Raw genomic sequence first — 10,472 nt, forward strand, 5'->3', positions numbered from 1 at the left:
ATGTTAAGAGCTAGTATGCCTAAGACTAGATACAATTGTGAAATAATTAAAAACACAAACAACTTGGCAAACAAAACAAATTCTAAATTACACCATTTAAATTTTATACTTACCATTTAATATTTTTTTATCAAATTTGGAACAAAATCCTAATTAAAAAACATCTCATTCAAACCAGATCCACTTAAAAATATCAAAAAATATATCTCATAGTCAATGGTTATGCAGATTAATAAGTTTTACCATGAATTCTTGCGTGTTGCAACCATGTTCTAAATATGGTCTGATTTTTTAATCCAAAATTCATATCCTAAAATTCCAGGGAAGAAAATATATTGCAAAATCATTTCATCCGGAATTCGTCTTATATATCGGTTATATGATGGACACAGGGAGCGTTGAAATCGCTTGAGATAGGTGGAAACGTGCGGGCAACTAACGCTTTGAATTTATTTTTAGAATCCATTAGTTTAATGCATGGGCTCTTATTTAAGAACAGTAGGAACAAATGATACACAATTCAATTTCAGCCTCATGTATTGCACTGTGTGATAGATAAAGGGATTGAAGCTTTCATGGCTCCGGTTTCATCTAAAACCCTGCCAAATATGGGCATCGGTATTTTTATGTTCTTGTCTTGTATGGCAATTTATTCAGAGGCGGGGCACTATGTTCGGCCCCATCCTCGTCCTATCATATCTACTCCTTCCACAACAGAAACGGACATGGACCCTGAGCAGGTACAAAAAAAAATATTTCTCTTATGATTTTTGTATGTAGGTTTCACAGTTAAGATTCGGAGAAATGTTTTTTGTTTTTATTTTTATTTTTTATATATATGGTACTAGCTACTTCAGAACAATTTGGTGTTGGCTACATAGCCTGATTTTCCAATCTAGTTGAAGAAAAAAATAACATACGGTGTTGATTATACTTAAATGTTTTTGGATTTTTATAAATAAATTTTTATGGTCAGAAGTTATATTGATAACAAATTATATTGCACAAATATTTCTATCCCTTATTTAAATCTCTGGAGTTTTGATATTTAGAATAGATTTACTAGTAATCTCACTTAGATGGTTTTGACCCAAAAAAAAATATATGTATTTAAAATCTATTTGCAAACAGTGCCACCCATATTCTAAAAATAAATAATTTTGACATATTGGACAAATACTTTTGAAGTAACTCTGTAAACCTCCACTAAATACACATACTCCAAAAGCATTTGTCTCGTATGATTTCAATATAGAGAGCCATATCTGAAGATTTCTTCTGTTATATACATTTTGATTAGGGTTCGTATTAATGACGATGGCAGGTTCATATTTCTCTGGTAGGCAGTGATTCTATGAGGGTAACGTGGATGACAGCGGAGGATGTACCTTCGTTGGTTGAATATGGAAAATCTCCGGGAAACTACACTTCTTCGGCTTTTGGGGAGATTTCTTCTACTTATGGGTATTTGTTCTACAAATCTGGCCACATTCATAACGTTGTGATTGGGCCACTTGAAGCGAATACTACCTACTATTATAGATGTGGAGGACATGGTCCGGATTTCAAGCTCAAGACACCACCGTCAGAGTTACCCATTGTTTTTTCTGTCGCCGGTATGTATGACAGCCAGTAGTATAAATATAGTTATCAGCTCCTAATTACACTATTTCATCATCGGAACGGTGAAATCTTTTGATTTTACTTCTTTCTCCAGCATTATGGGCTTGTGTTTATCTTATGTTTTGGGTATTCGGTCGAAATTTAGTGATATAATCGTGAGTGAAATTGTGATTTTTCTTGGTTCAAACTAATTTTTTGATTTCATAAATAAATTTGGGCTAATTTAACCAGGTGGAGGAATTGTTTAGAAAGTTATAGAAATTCCATTTTGTAAATCCAAGTTACAATTGTTAAATTTCAAAATTTTAGGTGTCCTGGACATTTTTGATGGTGCTGAATCCATTTGGACCATTAAAAACACGATTCAAAGACTCTTTCTATAAAATTTATTGAATTTTTTTTCCAGATTCCACTTTTGACCATCCTGGCAATTCCTCCACCCTGTTAGACGACTCCAATAAATTCATTTGTATTACTGTAATGATTAATTAAATGCTTTTATTTTTAACAGGTGATTTGGGACAAACTGAGTGGACGAAATCAACTCTGCAACACATTAATGAGAGTTATCATGATGTTTTCCTTCTGCCTGGTGATCTCTCCTATGCTGACAACACCCAGACTCTGTGGGATTCATTTGGGAGGCTGGTGGAACCTCTGGCCAGCAGCAGGCCCTGGATGGTCACAGAAGGAAACCATGAGGTCCTGATGGAACATGCCTTTAAATCCTACAATGCTAGGTGGCAAATGCCATACAAAGAAAGCGGTTCCACTTCAAACTTGTATTACTCTTTTGAAGTTGCAGGAGTGCACGTTATCATGCTTGGTTCCTACGCTAATTATGGGAAGGATTCAGACCAATACAAGTGGCTGCAGGTAGTGTTAATTGTGCTAATTCTATCAATGGACTGTCCCTGTTCTTAATTTAAGAAAACTGCGTCTGTTATGAGGAAACAAATCAGCTAACCCTTGATTAAAATTTGTTGAAAGTAGGGTGATCTTGGAAAGGTAGATAGAGTGAAAACGCCCTGGATTTTTGTGCTGCTACATGCTCCCTGGTATAATACAAATGCTGCTCATGAGGGTGAGGGAGAGAAGATGAGAGTAGCCATGGAGCCTTTGCTTTACGCTGCCAAAGTGGATCTAGTTTTTGCAGGACATGTGCACGCTTATGAACGTTTTGTAAGTATTTTAAGGGTATATTTATTTTGATGGTAGATTTTGTGAATATTGATAGATAGGAGTAAGGTTAAATAATTTATTTTTTAAGTTCTTATCAATCAGATTCTAAAATATAATTTATTTAGATGATCAGTCATATTCCAAAATATCATCTAGTTAAATGTATTTCTTGGGTATTTTAATGAAAATTTTCACTCAGATAAAAGGGTTTTCACTCTTTGCTGGGAAAGAAAGATTTTCTCTCTGTTCGTCTGATTTTTTTCCATAACGTCTTAATGTTGCAGACTCATGTGTACAATAACACAGCTGATCCTTGTGGACCAATTTACATTACCATTGGAGATGGAGGAAACCGTGAAGGGCTTGCTTTAGAGTATGTCCAGTAACCACCATTCTCGCCTTCTAAGTTACGCATATTTCATTTTCTTTTGTTATAAGATGACCATAATGATGCATTAATTGGATAAACGATTCATTTGCAGTTTCAAGGAGCCACAATCTGAATTGTCTCTGTTCCGTGAAGCGAGCTTTGGACATGGTGAACTTACAGTATACAATGCAACACATACACATTGGATTTGGCATCGTAATGAAGACGTTGAGTTAGTGGTATCTGATGACGTTTGGTTAACCAGTCTCAGCACTTCAGCAAACTCGTGTCAGAAAGTACAGGAAAGTTCCACATCATATGATGACGAGCTATAAGGAACCCATAAGTAAATGGATGAAGTCTTCTTTTAGCATTGAAGGCTGGGCTTTCATTATAGGAATTGACCTCCAGACGAGAGATAACCATTTGCTTCTGATGAATGTTAAAATAGATTACATAATAACATGTGAGAGACTCCGGTATGTTAGCAGGTTGCGTAGTGAACAGCTTCAGAATCAAGTGTTGTGGGATGTGGAGATGGAGTGCAAAACTTGCCCTGTATTTATTACGAAGAGATCCAGATCCAAAATATGGGACTGATTTTTAAAACAAATAAAATGTATTAGGGTTTACATTTCTTGTATTAGAATGCGCAAAATTGTAATTGAAATGCCACGTTAAAATTTTATCAGGTTTTGCAAAATGTTTTTAATATAATTAATTAATATGCATAAAAACAAATAACCATTCATGATGCATTTTCAATTTTAAGTGGTTTGATTATTTCTTTTTATTATTAGAAGGATAGAAAGCGTTTTTATATCATAATAACTATACCATACACAATATTGTACTACGTATCTATAAAAATCAATTTAAGAAGATATCTTAAATCATTATTTTTATGTTATTTTTAAAGTTAAGAAATATTTTAAATCATTAAAATGAGTAGAATTGGGTCTAGCTATTTGTTAGAATAATAATTTTAAGTTGTAAATTTTTTATAATTTGAGTATTTTAAAGATTTTATAATTTATATTTACAATTAAAAACACATTTTAAATAATAAATATTTACAAATTTTATATTTTATAAACCAAATATATATATTAAATAATAAATACTTACAAATTTTCAAGTAAAAAATTCTATTAAACAATATTTTAAAGTTATTACAAATTGAAAAATATTTAAATAAATTAAATTATAATTGAAACTTTCATAATATAAATTGGATACTGTCTATGGAGGCTATAATTTCACTAAAGATAATTATTTTTTTGCTAAAAATTGATCAATTTTATTTTAAAAAATCTAACATTAAAAGTGTTTGAATCGTTTTTTATAACGCAAATAGATTCATTACCATAAAAAATGCACGAGACACCCAAAATTCTCAAACTTCCACTATAAATTAGATTTCCATAATTTATGCTCACTCTACTCTATTTAAATTTTACCCAATTAAATTTTCGATGATCAAAACAATGTAAACGTTTTACTAAGCCTTGCCATCGATACATAACGAAATATAGTAAAAGATACTCCAAAAGAGGTAAAAATAATCGCTTTAAGAAAATTGATTTACAAAATACTCCAGCTAACGTTTTACTAAACCTTGCAATTCATATATAATGAAATATAATAAAAATACTCCAAAAGAGTTAAAAAATAATCGCTTTAAGAAAATTGATTGAAATAATCCAGCTCCTTAATAGCTCCGACTGAAATTTGACATAGATTGAAGTTACGTAGCTCCCATTGAAAATTGACATAGATTGAAGTTACTTGAAGCAAAAGAGTATTCAGATAAATGATTATCATCAAGGTGGTTAGAAACTTTTCAAATTTAGTTGATAAATTATGATGATCAAGCTTGGTACGAAATTTTCAAATTAGTTTATCAAAATGTGAATATAGTCTAATGGTATAGGTAATTTGTTAAAAATTTGTCGTATGATTTACAACACGTTGGGTTAGTTTTTTTAATTAATTATGAGTAAAGTTTAATTAGTATAAATTTATTTTAATTTTAAAATCCATCTCATATATATATTTTTTAATTTTAATAAATTTTAAATTAAAAAAAAAAACTACAAAAATTATTAATAATGATTATTTTTAAATACTAAATAAGAATATAATATGAAATAACAATAAAAAATTTACCTTCTTGATGGGGTGTTGGATAAATGTAGCCACCTGTTACGTGATAGATGCTCAGTGTAAAAGGTATAAAGCGGGAGAGGGCAGGGCAACAACCCTTCCTTCACACCATAGTTATTATGTTTTTATTTGCGTGCATGAACGGTTATGTCTCTCTGACTTGCATTTTCTCTGACGCGATGGATTCATTACAACTCTGGCTATATCCATTGGAGATCATTCCCCTCGGTTGCCAAATGCTTTGTTGTGTGTTATGGCTCCCTTCCTGCTCACATCCTTCTTGACGTATGCTCCAGGGTGGCGGTTTGTTTGGTCTGCCACAGGGATTCCTCAACCATCACCCTCTTGCTCGTTCCATCTTCCTAAGAAACTTTCCTCCTTCAAAACTCTCTAGTGTAAACTCCTTCGTTGGTGTTGGCTGGCCCCCTTCTTAATTTTCCTCTACTCCTGTAGTTCTTTTCCTTGGTCACTTCGAGGAAGTTTTGGGATTGATTGGTGCTGAAGCTACGCTTCTTGCCTTCGCAATTCGAGGCATGCCAGAGGTATCAGGCTGGTGACTGGTTTTAGGGTGTCGATGGTCTTTGATCTTTCTCGCATTATGGCTTCTATTTACTGAGGAATTTTGTTTTATCTCCTCCCTCATTCTACTCCATCTTGGGTGCTCGCTTTCTATTTCCCTTCAATCTCACCTTAGGCATCTACTTCTTTCTACTCGACTTCCACCCCATGGAATTCTATCCTCTCTAGCCCGACCTGGCTATTCTTGGGTAGTGCATTTAGGGTGGCGAGGCTCTTAAACTTGATTCCCTTTTTTTCTTTGGTCCACAATCGGTCTCAGTTGTTTCTAGGTGGTTGATATCCCTTGGGTCGCAAATTTAGGGTGGTAGGGCTCTTGGCATTGGTTCTATATTTCTCTTTGATTTGGAGATGATCTTGGTCATTTTTGGGTAGCTAGTGGTATCCCTCCTCTCTGGTTTGGTAGGTCCCTTCGGTGATCTAAAATGAATCACTCTCCTAGCGCCTTAAGGTGCTTCCCCTTCTGTTCGAGCTTAGTGTGATGTCGTTGTTGTTCAGGAAGGTAGCTCCAAGTGGGAAGTGAGAGGCTCTTGTCATGGGGGTCGTGGCGCCCGTGGGGGTCGTAGCTCCTCTGTTGCCTCTAGTGCGCATGGCTTTCGACAAACCGTCACGCAACTCATTCATCATGCAGGTGTGGGCGGTCGCGAGCATGGGCATCTCTGGGGCTCGGCAACACGAGGCCGCTCCAGCCAAGGTCACTCTGGTTCACAGGGGCTTCATTGGGGAAGCAATACCATACCACGTGCATACATATTGGGGGATATATACTGAGGACAATTTGACATAATATATTGAGCATATAATACGGAGTAAAGTGTTTTTATATTTGCAGGTACAAAAAAAGGAACTCAAAGTTAATGAAAACATATAAAGGGGTATAAAAAATGTTAATGAAAAATGAATACCTACAATATCTAGTGAAAGTAGGGTTTTTTAAATTGGGAAGGTGTATTGGGTTTGTATCGGTAGGACGTTAAATAATGTGATTTTTAGAGGTATTTTCCAATATGTAGTCAAATTAAGGGTATTGTTTAGTATGCCACGAACACACATGTGAAGCTCCTGTGCTCTAGTTCCATAGGCATGATAGGTCCCTCCTCGACAATTATTGAGTTGTTTCACTCCATTTTTTCTCATCTAGATGCACATGATCAATCTTGTAGAGAGGAACACGGGATTGTCATGGAGAAATTTGAACAACTCCAATACTTTTAGTGTCATGTTCGTGAGAGGGCGGTAGTAGTTTTGTGCGGCCAGAACTTGCTAATTGAAAAGGTGGAAAAACTTGAAACCTAGCTTGCTCACTTCTGGAACCATGTCAACTGCATGTATCATCTACCACCTCCCCCATGTACTGGGCTAGACAACCCCGCTTCCATCACATCCGACCACTGAATATGTTCAGTGGTGTATTCCTTGTTTTCTTAGTTTTCTGGAATGTTAGACCTCTTAGGCTCTTAACCTCTCAGCTAGTAATTTTGTTTTTTGTATGTTGTAAGGTCATCGCATTAGTCAACAAACATGGTCAAGGTGAGACCACATGTTTTTTGATATCCATGTATATTCCTTATGCTTAATGGAAATTTTGACATAAAAAGAATTATGAAAAAATTACACAAATATTGTAAAGAATATTTAATATAGAGTAAACAAAAATCTCTTTTAAAATATAATTTTACCTAAATTTTAGAGAGAATAGTTGAAATAACATGTTTAAGTTATAAAATTTACATATTTTAAATGTTTAACTTTTTAAAATATTGAATTTATTTATATATTAAAAAATTCATTTTAAATAAATAAAAAACTACAATTTACCCCAACCAAAAAAAATTCAACCAAAAAAACCAAAGTAAACCTAAATACAAAATTGGATTGACTTATATTTACGCCGTAAGGCGTTTCCCTCTGGAATCAACTCCCTTCCTGGATTACGTGTCATTTTGTGCACCATACGATTAGATGTTAGACGATTACACAAATTTCAAGCGTTAGATCAATGGCAAGGGGAAGAGACACGGGCGGAATGAAGTGGTCACTGTGATTTGAATTCATGGTTATTGCCAATCGCAGAACCTGCGCATATCTCCGCAATGCCCTTGATGCCCTTCGTTTCCGCGGAGTTTCGACCTTTAAACTGCAGACCACCTTTGGTGGCCACGCTTCCCGTTCCCTGTACAGGCAGGAACACACGAAGGTGAGCCAATCTCAGTTTCAGTCCCACCCTTTCCCTCCTTCCCAACTATTCTTCCAATGGCAGGAACAGTTGCAGTATTTGAACGTCCCCCCTCCTGCCGGGCAGATATCGGCGGAGGACGGCAGGAGATTGCTGAGATTCGTCCGGTTGGAGGAAGCCAAAAAAAGAATACAGTGGATTCACGACGACCGCATTTCATAAGACGAGCTGCTGCGAGTTTGCATGGAGTTGTTGGAGGGGACTTCAGAGGAAGAAGCGAAAGGAATAGCGAAGCTACTTGATGAATCGCGCCATGTTCTCGTATTGAAAAAGACGGTCTATTTTCGTCCTTACAAGGTATATCTAAATCAGAGCTTCTTTAGCATTTCCGGGGCTCAGGATTCACTGATTTGGGATTTTTGGTTGTGGTTTCACAGACGAAGGTGAGCCAATCTCAGTTTCAGTCCCACCTTTTCTCTCCTTCCCAACTATTCTTCCAATGGCAGGAACAGTTGCAGTATTTGAACGCCCGCCCCCCTGCCAGGCAGATATCGGCGGAGGACGGCAGGAGATTGCTAAGATTCTTCCGGTTGGAGGATGCCAAAAAAAGAATATAGTGGATTCACGACGACCGCATTTCATATGACGAGCTGCTGCGAGTTTGCATGGAGTCGCTGGAGGGGACTTCAGAGGAAGAAGCGAAAGGAATAGCGAAGCTACTTGACGAATCGGGCCTTTAATACCCCATTTTCAGATCAACCATCAAGTAACTTTTGCCTCTATTAAAATATTTGAGCCTATCTTGAATTTTCCCGTCGGATGTTTTCCTTTTTGTTAGTTGTTGGGATAAACATAAAAGGATCCTTCACAGCTAGAGGTATTTAGATTGGGCAATCTTTGAGGGGTTTCCATGACACGTACCAAATTGGAGATTCAAAACTACCTATTCCAGTGTCCAATAGTCTTTGACTTTTATCTAGTCTTTTGTTCAATGGTTTCCAGAGTATTCCCTATGTTCAGAGGTTTCCAGTGTTCCCTAGGTTCAGAGTTCTGTTGAGGGGGGTCCTTCCCATGTGTCTTTTAAAAATCAGCCAGTAACCCGTCATTAATTTCCAACATCCGATATTGCTCCACATGTCACCTGCTGTTTAGGATTTCTTTCCCAAACCCTGATCTCTTAGGCCTATCTCTCCCTCGGAAGAAATCCCTGCAAGGATTTGCTGCTGAGATATTTCCATCCCAATATTGTGCATCAGAGGGCTTCAGGGTCATTTAAGAGGGATTCATAAAATGTAGCTTAGCACTAAAAGCTCTGTCAATGATTTCTGGTCTCTTAAGGTCTTCTCCACCAGCCCAAGTAGCTGCACTTTTTTAAATATGCCTGTAGATCAATGTTATTGCAAGGAAAATCAGATTCATTTAGACTTTATGATCCTTCAATTATAAAATATTCTTGTATTTGGCAGGCATGTGTGAAAAGGATTGAAGAAGATGAAACTGGGCATAAGCATTGTACCGGACAGTACTTCGACTATTAGTTCTGTGTTGACAAACGTGTAAGCAGTTTTCGTGTAAGAATACACTTCTATTTACGATGTATCTGTAATCTTACTGACTTCAGTTCTGTCATGGCGCCTTGTAAAATGCAGGCTGCACACAAAATATTCGAGAAATTAAAATGATGAGGCATGAAAGTGGATTGAAAATTATAGAGATGCTTGGGCAATTTTGGAGATTTTCTTATTCCAGAAATTTATCATATTTTTCATTGAAAATCAAAATATTCATTTTTGTGCTTTCAAATGCTGAGGTTATTATTTAGAATTGAAGATTATTTTGGAAGTAATGGAAGCCCAAGCAGGTTAAACGTTGGTCGTGCTTCTAAAATCCGAACGAACTTGCTATGACTCTGATTGAATCATAATAAAGGAAAATTAATTTGGCTTGAATGTGAGTTAGCTGCAAAAGGGCATGGATGAAGTTTTGCTCATTTTAAAAAAATTTGCATCATTTGCTCATCTCTGGGAAATCATGCATTCATGCATTGTTCTTCTTATTATTATTATCCTAGGACAACCTTGTGGGATCCCCCTTTGCTTTGGAATATCTGGATGAAGGATGGCTGAACCACTGGCCATAATCGTGGCTGGTAATTCTAAGGGACATGACCAGATTTGGACTTATGTTCTCCCTGTTGGCAACATGCTTTTGGGCAGGTGTTTTAACCAATTGAACCCTTCAGAGCCATTCCTGCATTATTATAGGCCATGGTTATAAGTTTCATAATCTTCACCCTAAAATTATCCTTAATGCTTTTGTTAATTATGCTTCATGCGAGTAAATTCTACGATAATTTCAACCATATAACAGATTGGATTT

At 36.1% G+C, this 10,472-nt stretch overlaps 1 protein-coding gene and 1 long non-coding RNA gene across 2 annotated transcripts; both read left to right on the forward strand.

The window, feature by feature from the left end:
* The first annotated feature begins 431 nt into the window (after window positions 1-431).
* On the forward strand, window positions 432-3,863 carry LOC149220281 (purple acid phosphatase 22-like). Its single transcript, XM_089382778.1, has 6 exons — window positions 432-740; window positions 1,325-1,616; window positions 2,135-2,499; window positions 2,617-2,805; window positions 3,090-3,178; window positions 3,288-3,863. Exons 1-6 carry the CDS (start codon window positions 576-578, stop codon window positions 3,508-3,510), a joined length of 1,323 nt encoding a protein of 440 aa, XP_089238904.1. The 5' UTR covers window positions 432-575; the 3' UTR covers window positions 3,511-3,863.
* A 5,167-nt stretch (window positions 3,864-9,030) lies between these two features.
* Window positions 9,031-9,802, forward strand: LOC149220282 (uncharacterized). Its single transcript, XR_016248746.1, has 2 exons — window positions 9,031-9,649; window positions 9,743-9,802. It is a non-coding gene; the product is annotated as an uncharacterized LOC149220282 (long non-coding RNA).
* Window positions 9,803-10,472: the final 670 nt, after the last annotated feature.

The sequence above is a fragment of the Pinus tabuliformis genome, chromosome Q (assembly GCF_031772625.1).
Source record: "Pinus tabuliformis cultivar Carrire ecotype Pingquan chromosome Q, CPIR1, whole genome shotgun sequence".
NCBI lineage: Eukaryota > Viridiplantae > Streptophyta > Pinopsida > Pinales > Pinaceae > Pinus > Pinus tabuliformis.

Excerpts from the sequence above, each read along its gene's own strand:
- LOC149220281 (XM_089382778.1), top strand. The coding sequence starts at position 576 with ATGGCTCCGGTTTCATCTAAAACCCTGCCAAATATGGGCATCGGTATT. Across the intron at positions 741-1,324 it reads CGGACATGGACCCTGAGCAG|GTTCATATTTCTCTGGTAGG; the intron begins GTACAAAAAAAA and ends TGACGATGGCAG. Across the intron at positions 2,500-2,616 it reads ACCAATACAAGTGGCTGCAG|GGTGATCTTGGAAAGGTAGA; the intron begins GTAGTGTTAATT and ends TGTTGAAAGTAG.